The 23779-nt window shown below is 39.4% G+C and overlaps 1 protein-coding gene across 3 annotated transcripts in view; it reads right to left on the bottom strand.

Moving 5' to 3' along the window:
• naaladl2 (N-acetylated alpha-linked acidic dipeptidase like 2) overlaps positions 1 to 23779 on the bottom strand; it is a 308720-nt gene that overhangs the window by 105503 nt on the left and 179438 nt on the right. For all 3 annotated transcript variants that reach the window (XM_029500987.1, XM_029500986.1, XM_029500988.1), the window contains exon 9: positions 12045 to 12188. In XM_029500987.1, coding sequence (XP_029356847.1) covers positions 12045 to 12188 — 144 coding nt within the window. The remainder of the gene's footprint in view (positions 1 to 12044; positions 12189 to 23779) is intronic.

Genomic DNA, 23779 nt, shown 5'->3' on the forward strand with positions numbered 1-23779 from the left:
GAGTTGTGTCTCTAACCTTAAGCTTTATAAAAGAGATGCATCCTATGACTGTCTTCCACTCAGTAGAAGAAAGAAATGCAAGAAACCGCTCCAAAAAAGGATTTTCACAAAATGAAAAATCCAAACACAATGGCATTCATGCAGGAGAGGCATAAATGCAGAGCACTACATCAAGAGCGTGACAGATTCGTACTCCATTGACTCACTTTCAGCGCTGGTAAAGACTCCAAAAAACACAGAACAATGATTTATAAGGACTGAAATAATTTCACGGCAATATTTAGCCTTCACAGTGTTTTTTGACCATAAACACTTAAAAAATAGGTAATTTAAAATAAAACTTTAATATCCGTTTGCACGGAAAGTTTTGTTGCATCACAAGCAATGTCCTATATGTGAAGGATAGAGCTCACAGAGACAGCAGATCACACTCCAACACACACACATATACTGTACAGTGCCATACGATGCTTCTGACAGAGCAGTGGCTGGCTATTGTGTCTGCCAGCTCTACTTCCTTGCTGGACAGCTGAGAGCTCTGGGGGGGTTGATGGCTGGATATCTGAGGGAAATGCAGATGAGGTGCCAGTAAAGATGTGAAGCAGGCGCTGAAACTGTATGTGACAGAGGTCCCTTGCCTACAGCCTGACAGCCCACTTTTCCAGCTCCGCTCCTGTCCTTCATCTCCTGTCTTCCCGCTCAGCCTCTCGCTGCTGTTTAATACATTATAAAAATTCACTGCTTTCTCTCATAGGCACTGCATAGCCCATTTATCACTTTTGACTTTGGCACAAATGACTTTGGCTAAAGAGCAGGGATGAAACATGTGGCCAGTTTGTGTATTCACTCTGTAGACATACAGAGTGAGGAAGATTTGTGATAGAGTAATTCTCCTTCATGATGAATGGGCTTACAGATTACTGCAGGTAAGAGGTGACTGAGTTAATAAAATATTTAAAAAGGACAACAGTTTCTCTCCTCTTTCCGCGTTAAATAAAGTATTGAATGTGAAAGTAGATTTTAATTGCTCCTCTTTGTTTTTATAACGAAAATGCATCAATTTCTGCCCACTGCTTGCAAAATAAAAGGTGAAAGGAGAAATACCAATGGCATTATCTGTTCCTCTTTCAGCGATTGTATCAAGCATAAATGAATTATGATGTGACAAACATGATGGGTTGCTCTGTGGTACAAAGGTTATATAACCTGACCACTTCTGAAATAAACTCTGCAGCAAAATTTTTCACCCATCTCAAAAGACCATTTTTCATGGCTAACTGTGAACTAAAAAGCTTTTTCTAGCAAATAAAACTGCGGCAAACACAATCCCCTATTCCTTGGTGAGCAGTGTGGCTGTCTCCAGGCTGTGCTTGTGAAAAGGTCAAAACCTGTGAGTAACAACAGATGTCAATCAATTGAAATTGTTCAACATGGTTTAAATAGCAGTCCACAACAATTTTTATGTAAAATTATTGGGCACACAACAAAGTTTCACCACCCTTGTGTAAATTGTAATCTGAGTGTCTCTGTTGTTAAACACTTTGCTATGTCTGAGACGGGGGAGCTCCATGTGGACAGCTGGAAAGCAGATTTTATCATCTTGACTAAGGCAATAGTGGGCATTTCTCCCAATCTGATATGCTAGTCTAACTCCAAACTCACAGATTTGTGATTGGTATTTGGTATATATCTTGTGGCGAAAGAAAAAGAACGAGTAAGAACGTGCCAACATTTTAAACTATCTTTAGGGTTTGGGCAACAAAAAGGAGAACTATTCAGCTTCGATTCCCCTTTGTAAAATGTGAAATTAAAAAAAAAAAAAATAGGTATCTGAAATCATGCCATCTGATTGGTGCTGAAGCGCTGCATCATGAGTGTGTACAACAGCTATGATGTCCGATTATTTTTCACAGACCTGCATTAATACTACTGAGGAGGCTTGTATTGTCGCAATTAAAATAAAAATAAAACAAAACAAGCAAGCTAGCTAAGAAACAAAAAAAAATAAAAAATACAGTGGAAGCGAAACACAGCGGTATCAAAGGAGCAGATAGACAAACAGCCAGCAAAAAATGAAACAAATCAAAACCCAAAGTGATTAAATAAATATGGATGGTAGATTAATGTGTGCTATGTGTGGGAAAGGACCGAGGACCTACTTTTTTGTATCTACAAAAAAATGTGTCTCATTGGGGAAAAAAAAAAAAATCAGTTGTGGGTATTTTACTTCATAACTGTTTTATAAAAACAATAGCTAATTTCAGTCCATTATATCCGCTGTTTTGTTTTGTTTTTTAATCACATAAGGGGTTCACTGGCCCAAACCTTCATCTGTGATATAAAAGGTACCACAGCTTGTCACGACCTATTGCTTAAGTATAAAACAATTTTCAATCTTAATTAGTTTGGGGGGGGGGGGGGGGGGGGGCGGTACGAATGAATGAATGTATGAAAACAAAGTTTCAAGGCGGTTTTCACCACACCAAAATTTTTCTTCTTTCGCTTCTTGCTGACTTTAAATCAACACCTGCTTCCATGAGAGATTAATCCCCTTTAGCAAGATAGCAAGACAATTTCATTTTATTATGGCTTCATAGGCCCAAAACTTTCAATGACATCTCATGGAAAGAGCTGGTATGCAATGAAATTATAAATATATAAAAAAAAAGTCATAACTCAAAAACATTTGAGAATGATTTTCTGCAGGTAAGGCTGTTCAATGCAGAGTAGGCTATTAAATGCAAGGTTGAGAAGAAAAATCAGTAAGTGAATGTAGGAAGCCTGCACACAGCAATCAATAGTGGTGTAATTAAAGGGCCTAGGAGTCCTTTCTATAAAGCCATTTCAAATTGCTCTGCTTCGCTCGCCTCTCCCTCCGTGGCCTTGCAATATAATTGCCACGGAAATTTGTTTCACTTTTGGCATTTGTTCTAAGTGAGTGAGAAAAGGGGGGTGGGATGAGCAAAGCAGAGAAGAAAGAATTACATGAATTCAAAAATTAAATGCGAAGGAAACAAGCCAAAGGAATTCAGGCAAATGCAACAATTTTTCGACAGAACTCTACACTCTCCAGAGTTAACCCCCAGCCATCACTGTCTGATTCAGCACAGCAGCTTGATCACCAGCACGGCGGCGTGGTGGTTAGCACTGTCGCCCCACAATAAGAAGGCTGCGGGTTTGGTTCCCGGCCTGGGTCCTTTCTGTGCGGAGTTTGCATGTTCTCCCCGTGTCTGTGTGTGTTTCCTCCCACCGTCCAAAGACATGCATGTATCGGGTAACTGGCGACGTTAAATTGATCATAGGTGTGAATGCCAGTGTGAGTAGTTGTGTGTCTCTGTGTGTTGGCCCTGCGATGGACTGGCGACCTGTCCAGGGTGTACCTTGCCTGATGTGTGCTGGGATTGGCTCCACCAGCCCCGCGACCCGGATATGGGGTGTATGAGTGAGTGAGCTCACTCATCGTCAAAGCCAAAGAGCTCTTGGTGTTATTTCGAAAACTGTGCCTTTTGTCTTTGGTTTGGATGCTCCAGGAAGCAGTGACACCTTGTGTGTTTCCAATATTCTCCTTCGATCCCAGCACTGTCCCACACCTTTGTGATGAACGGGGACAGTCTTACGTCTGTGGTTGGGCTAATCAATGGTCTTGCATCTGAATAGTCAAATTTCACACAAATACAGGTCGATCACGAAATGTGTGAAGTGCAGCTCACGTCATCTGAAAGTTCATTTTTAGGAGCTGAAAGGAAACTTTGGCAACTTATTTTACTATCAATGAGTTCTATTAGTGCGCCATAATTAACCACAAATAAAAACGTAATGGCTGAGGATGAGCCGACTTGCCCAGTCAAAACCTTTAGTGGTGGTTTATGAAGTGTAGGCAGGATGATTGGACCCTGTGTCAGACCGGCTGCAGCACTCATCAGCACAGTCAACTCACTTCAGTGAAGCTCTGAGGGGCAAAAATCTTGTTGTGTGTGTGTGTAAGTGTTTCTTCACGTGCATCAGGGTGTGAATGTGTGCAGGCCATCAGTCAGGTTTGCCAGGGTAAACAGAGGCCTGCTACACACTCGAGAGGCAGTGATGGAAGAGCACGGTAATTGTCTGGTCAACAGTCAGACCGCTCAGATAGAGTCAGAGCCGAGGTTAAGGGACTGATGGGGACAGGGTGCGTTCAGAGAATTAGTCAATCTGAAAGGGCTGAAAAGTTGAGGGGAGTGGACGTACTTCCTCAGACACGCACACACTCCCACACATACAAATGTATAACCGCAGTCATAACGGCGCCTCTCGTCTTACTGCCTGTATCGACTTATCTCGTCTTAGAGGACTTTTTTTTTTCTGTTTCTCAGCTTAACTTCTTTACCCTGTTAGTAGATCACCCTACAACACAGCAGCTTTGGGGCATTTGTGGTTGCTGGCACATGGAGAGCTCTTGATTGTTTTCCCCTCCGGTGTGGGCGGGGTTTAAATCTGCTCTGTCTCTATGGAAGAAAGACTCGACGACGACAAAAGCGATGATAAAAATGTTGATTTGAACTTATGAACCTATTTTCTCATGTATATTTATAATCACTCGTAAAAACATTTATAATCGCTAACTAAATAAAAATCTGTTTTATCCAATTACTTTCAGTAGAATACTCCATTACTAAAATATTTGATAGCAACAGCCCTCATATTTTCTATACAAATTCGATGTAAAAAGGAGAATGATGCCCTTGCAGAAAACAACAGCAGCTGGTTGCATGCAAAGCATATAAAAATGGTGGCTTATGTGTTGCTGTATATTGAGAATAACCGGTTGAGAAAATGAGCTTTCTACAAAAAAATATGTCTGGACATATTATACATATATGTGTATATATATAAACTATACACAATCAAGTGAGAACTTAAATAAGTTTTATATTGTAAATTTGAAAAAGATACAATATTCCCAACTGAACATTCTCACGCACATGTCCATAGCTGAGGAAAGTATGAGTATAGATGGAAGGATTGGTACTGTACAGCTAGCTACTGTAAGGGCGATCACATCATCTCTTTAAGGTCGGGCGGTCGGTATCGAAGCCCCCTGGGCAATTAACAAATTGCCAACCAATCCAGCCAGCCCTAATTGAATGGGGATTAAAAGGGAAAAATACTTAGAAAAGGAATTAAAGAGGGGAGGAAAAAAAAAAACATGAAAGGAGGTCAACAGATGAAAACAAATGATAGCGGGAACCCAAGAATGGTCACAAGTGCAGCCAATCGATTGGAGACAGATTACATCTCTCTAGTAGTTGCTGTTTCTTCTCTTTTGTCTCTCCCTTTCGCATATCCATTCTGCCCCCCGTTTCAACTCATTTGATGTAATAGAAACACTTAAAAATAAAAAAGAGAGAGAGACGTCTACCTTGCAGAGCCACTGGATGCAAAAAAAAAACCAAGTCTGGACACATGCCTCCCTTCAAAGAGCCGACACAATCTCATGCAAACACACTGAAATTGTTCTCTTCAAATCCAACAGTGCTCTGGTCAGAGCTGGAACAGTATCAGATGTCTAGACAATGTGACACAGAAAAAATCCACTGAAAACCGACAGACCCCTAACACCACTAAACAGACAGCACACCGAGATACAGCAAATACACACATATATACACACATACACCCAAGATTAGTAAGATTATTAAGAACCGGCAAATGATAAGTAAAGCAATGTGATGAGAAAAAGAACAACAAAAAACAAAATATTTTACACTCCAAAATAATTCCAAAATACAATCAAATACTACAAGTTGTTTTGGAATAACAACACAAAATTAAATCATTAACACCATAGACGCACACGTGAAAATAATAGGAAGGCATATCCGTGCACAATCTACCCTCCTGCACTGAAGCATTAACTGTACTCATATCTGAGGCCATTGATTTTTGGGGGTGCATCACTGACTATCTGTGTGACTCACTCAGGCACCATGGGTGGGTAACGGTGACGAATTTCATGTGTGTGTGTGTGTGTGTGTGTGCGTGTGTGTGTGTGACACACTGTATCTGGGCAACATGGCAAACAGCAGAAAGCAGTGTTCCAGTCAGTGACCACCTGTTTGGATTTATTGGGGAAAAAATGGAAACGGACAGACCTTATACACAGACAATGGTGCAACATGCCACCCCCCCATACACACACACACACACACACACACCCACCACTTTAATAACTAACAAAAAATGCTGGGGAAAGATACAGTAGATTGAGGGTGTTGAGTGATTGAGTGAGGGTAACGTGAAACACACAGGACAAAGAATAAAGGAGACAGGGAGGGAGCAGGAGGTGGCAGTTTACTGTTCTGTCGTGAGGATACTGAGACAGGAGTTTATCCCATAATATTGTATCCACCCATCTTTTCATTTCTACACACATGCAAACACTTTATCAACCACGTACTGATTCACAGCTGCATATGTTGAGGCCAAGGTGGCCTTATGGAGCAGCATCGTAGGCGACCATGCTGAATCTTTAGGTTCAGAGAGAAGGACACTGTAACATACATTGAGGATGATGATTGTCACCATTAGCACAAGTTTGGTCTTCTGCATTTCTGAATTGTGTCTAATAGAGGAATTCATTTGCAAAGGTTTTGAGATCAGACCTAATTCATTTTACATATTCTACAAGATGTAAAATCAAGCTTTAAGCATTTTCAAGCGGTGTCTCTTGTTTTTTTAATTCAAATTTTTCCTTCTCAGAAATGGCAGGAACCAGTGACTGTCATTTTATCCAGATGGTTTACCCATCTTTTAAAGTCATTCCTTCATAATTCACTTTTATCTCCTGAATCTTGTGTTTTTTCTCTCTACATTTTTTTAACCCACTATTTTGCCATTTGAATGACAGGAAGATGTCCCCACTCTTATCTTCCATTAATCTCTTTCCAAGCAAAGAAAATTAAATTGTCACAATGCAAAGCTTTCCTCGCTTTTTGTTTTCAGATATTTTCTGCTGGACTTTATGTGTGGGTTGCTTAAAAGGAGACAAACTTTATGGCAAAGACATTGCTGTACTTGCTGATTTCTGTCCTCCTTCGCAGGATGAGCGCCTTTATAGAGACTGTCATTTTTTTTTTCCACTGGCATTTATGACTATTTTTTCTTTCAGGGCCAGTAATGTCCTGCCCCAATACTTCTCGTGTTTTAGTGCCCCTTGGCTTCAGAGAAGATTGCAGAAACAACCGTAAAGAATAAACAGAAGAAAATATCTTTAATTTAATCTATCCAGTCTCTTACTGTGTGAATTAAGGTCTTGGTAGTTCATAAAGGAAGAGCTTGTCCCTGCATCTCTCTACTCACCTCATCCACAATAGGTTAATTAACAACTGCATCTCATTTATGATGACCTCGCCAAGAGACTCACCCGAGAGCAAAGTCATCTTTAAAAGCAATCAAAACTGTGCCCAAATAAAAACAGTTCAAGTAATTAAACAGCACAAAATAACAAGAGCATGGATGGTATACAACTACAATAAAAATAGGAAGCCATTAAAAGAAGGGTTAGAGAGCGGGCCTGTATATAAAGTTACCATGACTGCTAATCTTTTTAGTGGCTTTTTTTAGATTGCACTATTTTAGGCGAGACATGAAATATTGGATTGAAAAACATTCACCACGAGTCACTGACCACCCTGCTGGGCGACAGGGCGACAACTGCCTATAACACATCGACTAAATGTTATCTCTGCATGCCTCCTTACCTTTATCCCCATTTCTTTTCTCCTTATCTGCACTTAGGGTCAACAGATATGGGCTCTTCAAACTCACTATCAAAATACTTTGGATTGAAGTTTCTAAGGGCTATTACTTTGTGGTTGGGAAAAGTGGAAAAGCTTCTGAAACCGAATTAAGACTATAAAGAGGCTCGGAAAATGATGATTCCAGGATGACAATGTCATTGCCATTACAGTTTAGTGTCCCAGCGACTTGGTACAGTTAATAATCTTTCCAAGTCAAACCACCAAAATATCAACCAGAACTGCTATGGTTTGGTTCAAGTGAGGGAATGACTGTGATCACAATTCAGGGAATTGAAAGAGGATGGTCTCTAGCATTTTGTTTAATGTTTGCTGAATCATCCATCTATTGCAATGATCTCCCTCTGGTGACTTTTAGGCCAAGTTTCAAAATCAGATTTCCTCGGTCTCCCTCAGACTCATACTAGCCACTAATGGTGTGACCTCAATTCAAAGCCGAGTCAGGTTTCTGGAAGAAAAAATAAAAAATTAAAACATCACCAGAGCAAAAGGTTCAGTACACAGAGGACAATTTAGATAGACAAACACATCCAAAATGGTCAGAGACAGGGTCAAACAAATATGAAAAACCAGAGGTTCAACACGAGGAGAGGCTGAAATGGCTTGTAGCAACAACAACAACAAAAAAAGTAGAGTGCACTGTGATAAAGTGAATGGGAACTTTCCTTCACTCACTGCTTGTCCGTTGTATACTTTTCTTACCCATTGCATAATATTATTCAGATTCAAACTACGTTTTCAGTTTCAACAAAAGATTACAGTCATAATTTTGCATCAAAATTCATATCAAAGTTATGTGATTAATGAAATGTTATTTCTGTGTCCCTCTTACTGTACTTTGCCTGTACTTTGTACTTTGTACTTTACTGTACTGTACTTTACTGTACTTAGTTTTGGGTTATCACCTTTATCATCAGTAATGTTATGGCATTTTCCCCAAGTTCCATGTGAAAAGGAGAGCACTGAGAATAAAATGGTCACAAAATGGTCAAAACTGGAAAATGTCTGCTGAGCCTTCCTACCTGACCTTGACACTCGGGTTGGATTATACTACAGGCACAGAGGTAAAATACGCTTGGAGAGCAAACTGCATGAAATTGAATGAAGTGGCTGAAAGAATAATAAATCCACAGGATAATAAGTGTTCCACACATGTACACACGAAATGAACTGAGTATTATCTTCTTAAATGAATGATTGTGAAAATGGTTGAAAATACTTATGCCCACTCTTAAGGCAACAAATTGTGATACTGAACAAGAGCTGCACACGGGATTTTCTTCTAGAAGGAATTCATGTTTACAGTTCCTTCAACTCTACTTTGTATTTGGAGACAAAGTTCTTTTCAGCCAATGTTCATCAAAGTTTAAATATATGGCGTTTGACATTGAGATTGTCGATTGACTTCATCGTAAATTTCCATTTTCTTGACCAAAACAACATCACAACAAAAGGCTGTCCTCTTCCTCTGGTCATGGGCCCCTCTTCTCTCATGAATAGTAAGAGAAAAAAAAAAAAAAAAAAAAACTGAAACGGCTCTTGAAGACATTATGGCCACTGACATTTGCTTGTTACAGTGGCTTCGGTCAGTCAGTGGGTGGGATACATCAGGCAAGAAAGGAACTTTTTTTCTTCAATGTTTTTGTGAGCAACTTTGACAAGGGCCAAATTGTGATATCTAGACATCTGTCCCATACGTTCTTTAAAACTACAGCTCTGCCATCCATTCAGCCTGTTGCAGACGCTACTAGGTTTTTTTTTGTTACTTTAACTTAGAGCCTTCCTTTGACTTCTATTTGTTATTATTTTTGGAGTAAAGTCGTGCCCTCTATGAATATGCTTTATGTTACAAAGGTTACTTTCAATTTCATTGGCAACAGGGGACACTGTACGGATCGTTTTGTCCAGAGATCAGCTGATCGCGCTGAAGCCGGCTGGCTCGGTGAAAAGACCAGATGATATCCCTGAAGAGGCCTCGAGAGTGACTCACAGAGGATGCAGAGGAGGAACACTGTGACGTGGGAAGAGAGCAGGGTCGAGTCAAAAACGGCTAATGAAAAAGAGGAAATATGAGCCATGTTTCCCCTCAGTCAGACAAAGTTCCGGGAGCTTCACTGAGACATGGGCCCACCAGGACATACTGAACCAGAATATCTGCTTTGTACTGTATGGGCGGACTGGGATTGCACCGGGAGCAGAGTCATCCATACAGTACCGCAGTAGCCAAACTTCAGACTGCACACCCTGAGCGCTCTCATCACCATCTCAAACATTTACCCAGAATGTGAGCTGCCCGACCTGTGAGGAGAGGACCCTGGACCTGATCTATGCTAAGGATGCATACAGCTCCTCTTCCCTCTTCCTTCTCCCTACTTGACCACCACCTGGTTCATCTCACAACCTGCTATTTGCCTGAGGCACTTCAGGATTACTTTGAGCTGACAGACTGGCAAGCGCTCTGTGAGCCACACAAGGAGGACATGGATGGGCTTACAGAGTGCATCGTGGTTAAATTTAACTTCTGTCAGGACTTCAAAGTCCCAACAGGACCATCTTTTGTTCTTCAAGCAACAAACCATCCTGAATCCAAAAAAGAGAGCCTTCTGGGATGGGCTGAGCTCTAAGAAGTCAAGGAGAAGTAGGGCAGGAAGCTGAAGTGGAAACTCCAGCAGAACAACAGAGAGGAATGAAGACTGTCACTGCGTCTGGACAGACTGACATCAGGGAAGTCGAGGACAGCACGGACAGGTCCAGTGAGTTCAATCTGTTCTTCAACAGATTTGAGACTGTGGACTGAAGCCACTGTATGGTGTTCTTACCACAAGAACAAAATCTGATGCCTGGTGCGAGATACAGGAAAAGCTTCAATGCCATCTGCATTAAAGTGATATTAGAAGGAAATGCATTCAAATAAGTGAGCCCATCAGGGTAATGTGTACTGCAGAGAGGATGGCTCCCTGAGCAGATTCCTGCAGTAGTCCTCTGGATATGGAATGAGATAAGGACATTCATTGTTTATACACTGAGGTGAGATAGGTTTCAAATCAACAAAGCCGTTCACCTGAAGTAAAAATGTCCAAGAGTACAAAGAGGAGAATGTGGACGTTCCCTGCACTTTATCTAAGGCTATTGAGATCCAGTAAGATAATATCTGAAGCCTGGAGTGTCTCAACAGAGTTATTTTAGTGTACTGGCCACTACCATTATAGCCTGACTGATCTGGATCAAGAAGATCATTCTATGATAGAAATTTTTTATCCTAACGCTCAGCTAAAGGGATGAGAGAAGGTGAAGCCACTGACCAGTCTTAAACTGATAGCCACAACCTTTTCAGATCAGGAGGTAAAGATGTCACACTCAGTGGTTTGTGTCTGGTGGCGCTGGTGGAGCACTGAATTAAGTTTTGAACTTGGAAAATTGTCTTTGAACTTTGAAAATGTATTGGTTTGGTCGCGTGTTTGTTTATTTCAATTGAGTCATTCAAGCATGGGTGATGCATCTTATTGTGGAGAATTGTTTTGGGATGAACAACAGATCTGCAAGGTGCTGAAGTTTGGCTGTTTTACACTCAGTTGCAAAAACTTTGGGGGAGAATGACATCAAGTTCTGTGAGTCAGATGGCTGCTGGAAATATTCAACCAACTGAGTTAAGCAGAGATTGATTCATGTCCCAGCAAGTATCAGAACAGATTTGTTTTTCTTTTCTTTTTAGCAGAATGATACTTTTGAATATGCCAGAGAGCACAGCGAGTTTGTGACACACAGCTACCTTGGTTAGTATGGACATATTGTACGTGTTCAGGGTAAATTAGACAAAATAAAGCTCTTGGTGGTCCTGCTTGCCGTACTCACTCGGTCAGACTCACTGAGCTTTACGTAGGCTGGCATTGCAGAAACAGCCAATGACTCCTCCCAATATGATAGCACAGTTGAATTATTGCAATTGAGTTGTAGAAGCACTTAACCAAAAACCAAACATTCTAACTTTCATGAAGGAGGATTTATGGCAGGCCTGTCGCATTTTTGACACGTTCCTTTCAAATAACCAGCTGAGACTAGCTATAACTTTAGCTAGTCTCACTCTGGTGGAACAAGGCCAGAGTGGTTTGAACCTGAGCCTCACATATAAACAGGACAGACAAATGCACAGAACAATATATTATTCTGTATTAAAATTCTTGTGATAGCAAATAATAAATATGTTTCTCAATTGGTAAAAAAAAATACTACTTGGCTTCAGTATTCTTGTACCTGTGTTGGGAGGCATGCCCAGAGGAATGCAGGATTCTCCCTGGCCGGTGGATGGAGAGGACAGTAACGTCTTGGCCAGGAAGGCAGAGATTGGCTGAACCAACAGAGATGTCAGACTTCCTCCAGCTTCTCTTAACATACCAGCTAGAGAGAAACACAAAAACACAAGAGAATGAGTGAAATGGAGCACAAGGACAAACAGCCCTGTAGAGATCTGTGTAACTAACCCCCTTCCATCCTTCCGTTGTGGATATTTTGCCGGCAGTTCCATTCAAAAAATAACAAATCTGCTTTCTTTGTTGTGAACTTGGTCTATTTTAAAAGGAAAAATCAGTGCAGAGTAAAGGCAAAGGCCACCACGGTGAGGTAAATAATCACAATGAAAGAAGAGCAGCTGCTGATTTGGCTCATTGGTCGAGGGACTGAGGAAAACCTGGTTTTACGTCAGTGTCAGATATTTCAGTCAGGATTATCGGCAGATTTCTATAACAAAGGTGGGCACACAGAATGCACTCTCCTATACCACACAATGCATATGAGATACATGCATATGCACGGGAGTAAAAATCATGACCTTCAGTAACAATAAACAGTAACAGGCTCAAAGGAGCAGAGCCACTGTGGTCTCTTTCTAATTATCACTGGCACTTGAATATGTAACGGTTTCAGATTTGTTGTCCTTGAAGAGGAAAAAGTAAATGTAGTTCCAAAACAGCCACTTATGCTTAAATCTACTGGCATTTCACAAATATTTTGCTTGTTTTGTTTCTTGTTTTGTGTACCTTGTGTTGATTGGTATGTGTTCCACTATTCACTGGGCGGCAAGGCATAATGCAAGTACATTTAAATAACTTTCCACTTTGTTTGGTTCAGATTTTAGTGTGTTTGCCTGTGCAGTCCGTGTTATTTCTCAGGACTGATATAAAGCCTGAGAGCTGAACTTTGCTGCGGAATAGGATCACACTCGAGTAACTTTTCCAATAACAAATGATGTCCTAAATGCAAATGTTATCTCCCAATAGCTTTTGGTATTTTTGACAAAAAAAACTATTTGCTGTAGCAATATAAAGTCACAGAGGTAGGGTTTTGTCACTCCTAAATGGAACGGCAGTCATGCAGATAGGCATGAATAAAACATGCTATTTGATCAATATGCATGGATCTCCTTTAATAAAACACAAATAACATTTTTCATATGCTGCTTAACACACATAGCTAGAAAAGAAGAATATTAAAACTGAAAACTGACAAAATCTTTTCTTTTTTCCCCTCTTTTTTGTCATTCTCTGCAGAAACCTGCTTGGCAATTAAAGGCCTCATTAGTCACATTCCCCGTTAAATCACATCATCAATGAGGTTATCTGTTATGGGAAGTTAAATCCAGATTGTGGGAGTGAATTGGAAATAAAATGGTTTTGGCTCCTGTTGCGTATGCTCTGCAATTAAATTTGAAGGAGGGGCGACATGCTTATGAAAACTGGGACCTAAAAATGGACAATGGTTTGAAGGTGAGAGATTCACCGATGTAAAGCAATAACGCCTAAGATTAGCTGTAAAATGAACAAAATAAGTATTATAATTACAATTTGCTGATGGTTTGAGTTATCTATGGCCCAAAATTGAATTGAATTCTAGTATGAATTCATCAGGATTAACAAAATAAATATAAATAGAACATTTAAAATGATCTGAAGCAGAAATGCAAAAGAATGGTCTGTTTGTTAACTCTGATTTGTCAGTATGTGATCCACAACTGTCTTTTGGTACTTTTGCTTAGAATATGGGCTTTTTTTTTGGTCAAAAAACTTTTTTTGTCAATGAAAAAGTCAATTGAAATATGATTATACTAACTGTGGAGTGGCTATCGAAGGATGGCACTCCATAGGCCCTGAGCCTTTGACTGCTGAGGTAAAACTAGTCAATATGGTCAGAGAATACAGAATACAGACTGAACAAAGCTGTTGCAAACTGACTGTTATAAAGCCCTGGTTCTAGTACGAGGACGGAAAACCAGCACATCTACAAAACTTAACTTGTGACTTAAACTCAAATGGTTCTTTTTTTCTACAATAACAATAAAACACATTTCTACAATATAATGAAAGCTTAAATGATATACAAGATTTTCAATTTGAAAAAAAAAAAAAAAAAAAGAAGGCTATTTGATTTCGAGCTGAACATTAAATCGCTTGTGTGTAAATCTCCGTGAAAATCCAACCACACCCTGTCAAAAGGATGCAAGTGTCAACAACAACAAAGTCAAATGTATGGAACTCTGTTGTCCAATAAGACTGTTAGTGAAACTGACCCACAAATATAATTGTTGCCTACAAATCTAGTACAGCAACCCCACAGTTGTAACACAGAAACAGGCTGGAGAGCTCACACTCACTGCACACTTTCCCAGTATGATAATCTTCTGGCTCACAAAAAAGGAGCTACAGGTAAAACTACCACACAAAAGTTATCACCAAAAGTGTTTTTTGAGGAAAGAATTTAACCTTTCTATCAAATGTTTTTTTTTTCTTTTTTTTTTGATATTCTGCAGAGAATCAGAATCGCTGATCTGGTTCCAAATATGAAACTAAGATGTGTCAAGCAGGCAGTCAGGCTAGGTTTGAAAATATGAAGACATGACTCGTCATACTGGGATGGTTGTATCTGTATCTGCTTGTCACAACCATCCCTGAAACAACTGGTTACTGATTTTAATTCTAATTCTTTCATTTTAAAAACAGAGATCATCAACCATTAACATGAATCATTAAATATTTTCCCTTACATTGCTTGATCACTAAATATCACAGCACTCAATAGCTCATTGTTTACAAGACTTGTGACAGTGCTGCACAGGAAGTCTGTCTTATCAAACAGGAGAGACAGTAACTGCGATAAATGTTAAAATGGAAAAGCGCAGTTCTGTCTCACGTCAGTTCTTGTCCATTCTTATGAAAAAAAAAAAAAAAGAGCGAGGGCAATGTGTGATAATTGAAACAATATACCTGCATTGTGTGTATGTATTTGGCCTACAGAACCTAGAATACATTTTGAGTCAATGATAATTGGTTGCATGCTAAAAGTCAGTGAAAATGTGAGCATGCCAAATATACAGATAGGCAGATAGGGAAGTCCTACATCCTTTGCTTCAGAGGGCTTCAGATGAAATAAAACAGGACATATCAGTCAGGAGAGTGGCCAGTGGCAAATAACATGGATGATAAATAATCTTTTTCATTTGTAATATTTCATCTTAATTTAATTTTCATTTTAATTAGTGGTATTTTACACGTTACAAGTGGCAACTGTTACGACCTTCCCTGTAAACTGGGTTGTAACAGCGGAGCGGGTTTGGAAACCTGCACATATTTCATAAAACCACTGAAACTCATTGTCTCAGTCGTTGACATCTTGAAATGTTTAATATTCCATATTGGCTGTTCCAGTGTCAACGGTTTTTGATTTTTTGGAAAAAATAGCAAAAAGTGTTACAGCCATCCCTGGTCTCCCCTACTTGCTGCATCCACATGTAAAACTTCTTGTCTGAATCTGCCAAATATTCATATTGTCAAAAATGGAAGAGAGCACTGATTCACTCAGGAGTTTTTTTAAATGACACACACATTTACTGCCCTGAAAAAGAGGCCTGAATGCTTAAACTGGATAAAAGATCAGTTTGGTTAAGAGAGCAAATATTGAATAAATAAATCTGTCATTATACAAGAATGCGAAACGAAACTCAATTGGCTTCTCTCAGCATAAAAAAAAGAAAAGGACAACTAGCGGGAAACAATAAACAAGAAAGCTTTGAAAGTTGTAAAAGTGTCAAAACTGTAGAAGTGTCAGTGCTGAATAAGGTGACTGTACCGCTTAGACAGTAAATACATAAATAATAGAGTGCCTTTCTAACTTTATTCACTTTCAGGAAATGACATTACCAACCTACTAACCAACCAGAAAGTATTTTGAACTAACTTAGTAATATTCTTACAAAATGAGATTTTACAGCACTTTCATATAATAGTCAAGGCCAATGCACTGCACTCATTTCATTTCATCCAGTTGCCAGGATAGGAAACTGTTGACTGTTGAAAATAAAGTATTCTGTTACATTTCGGCCCCCTCATAATCATACATGATCATCGAAAAAAGAGGAGCAAAGCAAAAAACCTGCATGCTTTGTCCTCATTTCTACAGCCCGCTGCCTCTTGTATACCCCATTAACTTAAGCATATTGTTACTTTTCTGCTTCCCTTGCAGCTGATCCATACTTTGTCCAAGTTTTGTGAATAATCTATATTCTAACCTTAGCTGCAAGGACAAGTTCGGCAGCCCTTGAAAAATCCCTGGAGTTTCCCTTTGAACCAAACTTCTTGTCAATAGCTTTCTGTGGATGGTCTGGAGAGTGTCACAGCAGCATTCCAGCTCTACACGATGATTAATAAGGCGTGAATGAGAAATGAAACAAGACAAAGAGGAGTAGGGTAAAGAGGAAGAAGTGAGAAGAACCAAAAAGGGAAAACCAAGGCGAAAGGAGAAATCGGCGGGGCATTGAAGATAACTGGGAGAGAAACAATAGCCTGAGAGAAAAAGAGATGAGGAGTCGGAGAGGTGAGGAGAGGGGATAAGGCAAGACATGAATCGCAGATGAGGCGACAAGTAAGGGGAAGGTCAAAAGAAGATGAGTACAAAAGAGTGACAAGGCGAGAAGTTGAAAATACGCTCAACTTCACGCGAAGTAAAGAATGTGAATGAGCAGACGGAGAAGAGAAGAGTGTTACGCCAAATGTTATGAGTATCTACCAAGGAACATTTTAAGTAAGAGATGCTTATAGCTCCCCTACAATCTGATTCGTGACTTGGGTTCTTCATTGTATAATCATTTGCAAATAATTGATTTTACTTTTTGAATCCACTCTTCATCATACTATCAAACTGGCTGGTGCTTTAATGGCAATAACGCAGAAGGAAAATAGGTCTGGTCATAGCAACTCAATCTAAAGGTTTTCAGCAAAACTTTCAATATTGTTGCCGCCAATGGTGGATTATTATTTTATTTTTATTTATTCATTCATTTTATTTATTTATTTATTTTTTCAATTCAAAATTCGAAGAGTGCCAGTATAAAGTTGAAAGCCGTTTTTGCATTGGTTGTTGTTTTGTTGTAGAATGTGATTAAAATTTCTGGAGGGAAGGTTAAATATGACTCCCAAGGCACAAGGTCCCATAAAAACTTTCCTACCTGGTTCTTACTTTCTAACTGTGTTTGAAATTAGGTCAAAATAGATAATAAAAGTAAGGCAGACAAAAAAATGTTTTGGTCTCTTGTTAATACACTTAGATTTGCTTTAGTTTTATTATTTCAGAAAACATCCTTGCCTTTGGTGTCAAATATGTATGTCTCAGAGAACAATGTTTTATTTCCTTTACCCATTAAAAGGCTTTGATTTGGAGAAACACAAGTAATATTTTTCTGACAACAACAAAATGTGAAGGATAAGGAGAAACCTTGTAGCAATTCATTACCACACACCAAAACATCCTTCATTAAAAGATTATTGAGTATGATTGTCTTTGATGTTGGACTTTTTTTCTTCACCCTCATCCTTTCCCACATAACTCGTGTCTTGACAACCATTTATTGCTAAATTTATTGTAATTTATGGCATGAAGTAATTAGGAAGTCCTGGAGAAGTTTACTTGTGTTTTCTGTTTACTGGAAAACACTGAATGTCAGATGTAAATAATGTGTGTGTCAGCACGAATGGTAGAAACTGACCATGTGTACGTTTGCATGGCCTCTCAAGTAAATCATTTCATTTCTCTGCCTACAATCCTCCAACAAATGCATTTTTGGGAATACTTGGCACAATGGATTGTTTTAAATTCTGACAAAAAAAGGGAAGCCAGTTGAAGGTTGGTTATGACCATGTCGGGTTTGAGGCATCAAGAAACAACTGATATCATTTTTCAAGTTAAATCCATAAAACACTAAAATGCAAAGTTCAAATTACAAGGGGTAATTTGTTTGGCTTCAATATATACAAAGTATTTTCTACTTCTGCAGCTTCAGACTTTCCAAATGAAACTGCAAAGTAGCTGCGGAAGAATGCTAATGTTCATACCGAAAGCACGATCCTTGATTTCTAATGTTAAACTTGGAGTGCAAATACGGTGTTGGTCATGGGCAATAAGACAACAGAGTATTAGAAGCAGTTTAGCATCAATACATATTCAGCAGCACAGAAATATGTTTGCTTTTCAATGTGCAGTGTGGCTTCATTTAATGGCGTGCTGCTGACAGCCAATCATTGATGGGGGTTGAGGTGTTTGCCGTCCACAGGTACGGCTGCTCGCGGCTTCATTTCCCTGCTCACTCGATCTCTTTGTGCTTAACCCTTGTGTTGTCTTCGTGGTCAAAATGACTCGAGACCATTTTTAACAGCACAGAAAATCATCTTTTTTCATCCTGAAATTTGATGACTTTTCCTCCAGTGAGCCAAACTTTAGAAGAAGTGAAACATCGCCTGTGTTCCTTTTTCCATGACAGCCGTACACAAAAAAGGTACAAAGATTGTCCTAGGGTTCATTTTTGACCCGGTCGTTTTCAATCATTTACACACCACAGAAAACACACACACATTAAAATTCAATGACACTGCTGTATTTTTGTGATGGTATGCATCCTCTCTTCATACTATTGTGCGTGCTATTTCATTTAAGTTGCTGAAGTTTGTAACCTGCCCCTTGTGTGCTCTGCTCTATGGGACTTGGGTTATTTCACTGTCGCTGGTCCACGTGGCGTTTGCTTTTTTGTCGAGATTTTCCTTCCCCTTTCACGAGCTCCTGCCCTCCAACCAAGAGGCCTCAGTGCTGATTAGGTTCCCCTTCGTGTATGAACAGCGTGTCTTTATAACTTCATAAGAATTACTTTGCCAAAAATGTCCTGTTCCTATATAACCTCGAACCACATCTCTTCCCCCTGAGTAGAACAAACCTGTGTCCTGTTTGGTAAAGTCAATAATTCCCTTGATGAAAATCCCATAGTGGCGTTGTTGGGAGGCAAATTTATCCACTTCACCTTATGTAAAGTATATATAAGTGAAATGTTGTACTTCCTCTTTCTTCTTTTAGCTCTACCATAGGAACACAACTGTGGTTGTTTTTCTTTGTTGGATGCGTGACCAATATTAAATATTCCTCTTATTCTTGATATTCTATCCCCAGGGACGTAGTCTAATTTAGCAGATTAAAACTAAGTACTGTAATTTTTTTTTTGACAGTTGATGAAGTGTGCCTGTACTGAACTTCAGGAGATCCATTTTATGCTTCCTTATACTTCCACTTCATTACATTTCAGAGGGAACTGTTGGAGGTTTGGCAACACTACATTCCTTTCAACAAGCAAGCTACTCTAAGTAGATGAAGAAAATTTGGGCTTACTGAAGTATGCACACGTGCTATTTTGCGTTCCTTTTCATCCTGGAGAAAAGCCTGAGCCCATCTAATTGTCACTGTGTGGCTTGCCTATAAATGTTATGGTAAGGCGCTTTGCATTTAACAGATGTGTTCAGCAGATGCCTGCATGGAAAACACTGAGGAATCTTTAGACAATAACTAAACGTCCTTTTGTAGCTGTTCCTGAACAGCTTCTGTCACTCCCTGCCACTTTCCTTTACTGTCTCTAATGTACTAACGTATATGATGCTTTACTGTGCCTTGATTTTTTTTTTTCCCCAAACAGCTGAAGTGCTGCACTTCTTTCCCCATCAGTTACTGTTCCTCATGCAATCCCTCACATTCTCCTCTTAGATAATGTTTTTTATTTTTTTATCTATTTTTGTGGACTTTAACCTTCTCCGGCCCTTATTCTCCTCTCCTTTTCTCTCTTTTATGAATGCTCGGAAACACAAGAGCTCAACAAATCAATACCAACAGGGTCCATGTTCTGTAAATCAGTCTTTTACTGGCCGCTGATATTAACCGATACCTGGATTGAAAGGCTGGTGCTATACGGCAAGGGTTTCTCGGCAAGTGCAACGCTCCCACATCTTGCCACAAGGTAAGTGTCTGAGGATCTGATTGAAACCACTTAATTTTATTTTTATTAAATTAATATTTGCTTTTGAGTGATATGTTGTAAAAATCTAAATATCTAAGTTTTCACGAGGCCTGATTCAGGGGAGGACAGTAACAAAGCAAATTTACTCAAAAACTGTACTTAAGCACAGTACTCCAGTGAATAAGCCCCTCACACCACATCCGGTCCTGGATGTTTCCTGATTCAAATGAGTGCCTCCTGATCAGACTTCAGCAGAGCTTGACGAGCTGATCATTTGAATCAGGTGTGTTGGAGCAGGACAGTGTCCCTCCAGGACCGGAGCTGGAGACCTCTGGACTGAACCGGATCCCCCACAGGCCAGTTCTTGTAGGACCTCTGTAACTGAAGGTACTTTTGAACTATAAACATGTCTGTAGCAGAATCACATCAGTCTATTGTATAATGACAATAAAGCTACTTTCCTTTCTTGTATTTCCTGAGGTTTTTTTTTATATACTTTTACTTAAGTAATTTTTTGATGAAGCTACTTTTACTTGTATTGGAGTAATATTTGACAAAGAGAATCTGTACTTTTACTCAAGTAGTGAATTTGTGTACTCTGTCCACCTCTGGCCTGATTTAAGTTTTTATTTCATCATTTTAGCAGGCCATTACTGAATGTCCTTGAGAATCTGGGAAGCTGTTCTCTGATGGTAATTATAGCAGATGTATTGTATTTGGTTTTGAGTCCAGATTTCAGCTGTACGCTTATGCTATTTTTTACATGAATCTGTTTGGTTCAGTTATTCTTCCGTGTATTCATGTATTCATCTTCAACTGCTTTTCCATTTCCAGGTCGCAGCCAATCCCAGCTCACACATGGTGAGGGCGGGGTGCACCCTGGACAGGCCACCAGTTCATCGCAGGGCCAACATAGAGACAGACAGAGACCAACAACCATTCACACTCACGCTCAGACCTACACACAGTTTAGAGTCACCAGTTAACCTGAACAGGATGTCTTTGGACGGTGGGAGGGAACTAGAGTACCTGGAGGAAACTCGGGGAGAACATGCAATCTTCACACAGAAAGGCCACAGGCCGGGAACTGAACCCGTGACCTTCTTATTGTGGGGCAACAGCACAAACAACTAATCCGCCGTGCTGCCCTCTTCTTCGGTGCAGTTATTCTTAATTTAATAATTTATTCATTCCTCAGAAAAACTCAAGCATGTTGAAACTTGCTGACAAACAGAAGTTATTTAAAATGACCAATTTATTTCTAAAAATTATATACAATCCTTTTTGTGCAAGCACACAAATCCTGTACTATACTATACCTCATATTTCTCAAAATATCATAGCGGATTAGATTATTAACCACTGGACAGAGTTTATCAGAAGCCACTGATTATACTCTTGGAGCTACACTTCAAAGAAACCTACTGCATGCTAATTCCTCTTCTTACTTAGAAAATACACCCACTCCAACAGAGAATTTTGCATTTTGATGCTGTGTAGATTTTGGCCTGAACCTCCAAAAAAAGCACTGATGATGCTAATCAAATGTCATTAAGACGGGTGTGGCTGCTTTTTGATACTTACCCACTAACAGTTAAGCCCCGCAGACAGTACCTTCCTCCTCATGCCTTTTTCCCCTCTCTGATCATGTCCAATCAACTGAGTTTATCACTGGTGCACTCCAATCAAGTGTAGAAACATCTCCAAGATCAACAGCAGAAATGGCAGAAAATGAATGAATGGCAGAACTGGCAACTTCCATGTGCCCTAGCAAAATGGCACATGAAGATTTATGTAAATGTGATATTTTAGTCTTCTCCTTTTTACGCCTCCAATAAAATATCAATATAATATAGGAAAAAACTATTAAAAAAAACAAAAAACAAAAAAACCTTGAGAGGTTATAATCATATTAATCATTTTTAACTGGCACGGCGTGCACAGCGCTGTTACAGCTGCTCCTTCTGTACTGTCTGGCTGTGTGTTAATAAAAGTTTTTATTACATTTTTCTGTCTGGTCCAAAGTGTTGGACTCTGTTCGCAGAGACAGAAAGAGAGAAACAGGTAGGCAGATCAAATAACGAACTGACATTGCCATCTATAAAGCCATGTTGCTCACATACTGCAGCTTTAAAGAGAGATGCACTCTGAAAGACAAAGTGCGTTGTCCTGGATAACATGTGATATAGCACTTAGCATGTCATTTAGAGCTTATTTTAGAGAGTCACACAAATATGGGATATAGCGTTCAGCCCCAGGACTTGGCTCAGTCGGCTCAGGTTTATTGTGTATGCGTCAGTGTAAACATGCATGTGCATACTGCAGAGCGAGAGTGAGAAAGACACTAAGTAAGAGAGACGGTGGAAAGGGAGAACATTTTAGACAAACAGGATGGCAGGAAGCATCTTATGGCTCCCCACAGTGATCAAAGCAGAAGAGGGAATGGGTTACAGCCAAAAAATGGCACAGGATGGTCCTATCCGCTCATCCCTGTGAATATGTGACACCTCAATATTAGACGCTTTGCTAAGCTCACACAAGCAGAAAGAGATGAAGGACCGCCAGAGACAGAGACAGAAAGGGAAATAGAGATTCAGAGGAAAGCAAATGTAGCCTCGAAATCAAATCCATTTTGTTTTTAAATGATCAGGATGTTACCATCTTTTGCATAGTTCTGTTCCTGTTGTTGCCTTGGCAGCTCAGTCCAGTTAGTGACAAACACTAACCTTCGTCTAAATCTTCTGATATTCAGGCTGCTAGTTAGTCATGCTTACGTTTGCCTGTTTTTGGGTTGGGTTTTTTCAGCCTTGTTAGTTATTACTTTTTTTTCCTCTTACCAGTATCTCTGTTCCTTCCTTTCATTTATTTCATTTTGTTAAGTAGTCTACATAGTAGGTATACCTGGATTCTACTTTACCCAAAACACAAGCTGTATTTCGGAACATTTTACTGAAGTATATATATAAATAACAGCCAGGTACATTTTTCATTTTATAGTCTATTTTTCTTTAGTTTCATTCAAATTCCTGGAGAAATTGTATCAAAGGAAAACACAGATGTCGAACACTGAGGATCCTGACGTGCTGTGTATTGGCAACAACAGGAAAATGAAAATGATGTAGCTGCTATGCTAATGTGCTGCTCACACTACCCTTTCTGTGTAGATACCGCGTAGGACATCAAAGATTCAATGGAATAAATAATAAGCACTGACGCTACTTGGATCCTACATAGTTTAAAATATGATTCAGTTTGAAATCTTTTGGTTCTGTAGCAAAGACGAAAAAGAAAAAGAAAAAGAAAAAAACATCAAAAAGATTATGTGGAATATTATACGTTATATTCTTCTCGTGTGTTTGTCATTATGGCACCATGTGAGAACACCTACTGCTGCAGGTGGTAAAACTCAAATAAATAATAGTGTGTTGCTGCTGAATTACAAGAAGGCTAGGAGTGCTGGAAAAGAACTGGTTCATATAAGTTCATGTGCAATAGCTAAAATTACTGTTGTAAAATAGTTCAAATAAAAGTACAGAACAAGATGGTTGAATTGTGTTGCTGCTTTATGTTTCAGAGTGAAAGGGAGGTCTAAAACATCATACAGTGATGAAAATGGTAAAACTGTTAAATTAAAGAACTTTCTTTAGTCAAAGGAAGTACCGAAAACATCTAGTTG

The sequence above is a fragment of the Echeneis naucrates genome, chromosome 4, assembly GCF_900963305.1.
Source record: "Echeneis naucrates chromosome 4, fEcheNa1.1, whole genome shotgun sequence".
NCBI lineage: Eukaryota > Metazoa > Chordata > Actinopteri > Carangiformes > Echeneidae > Echeneis > Echeneis naucrates.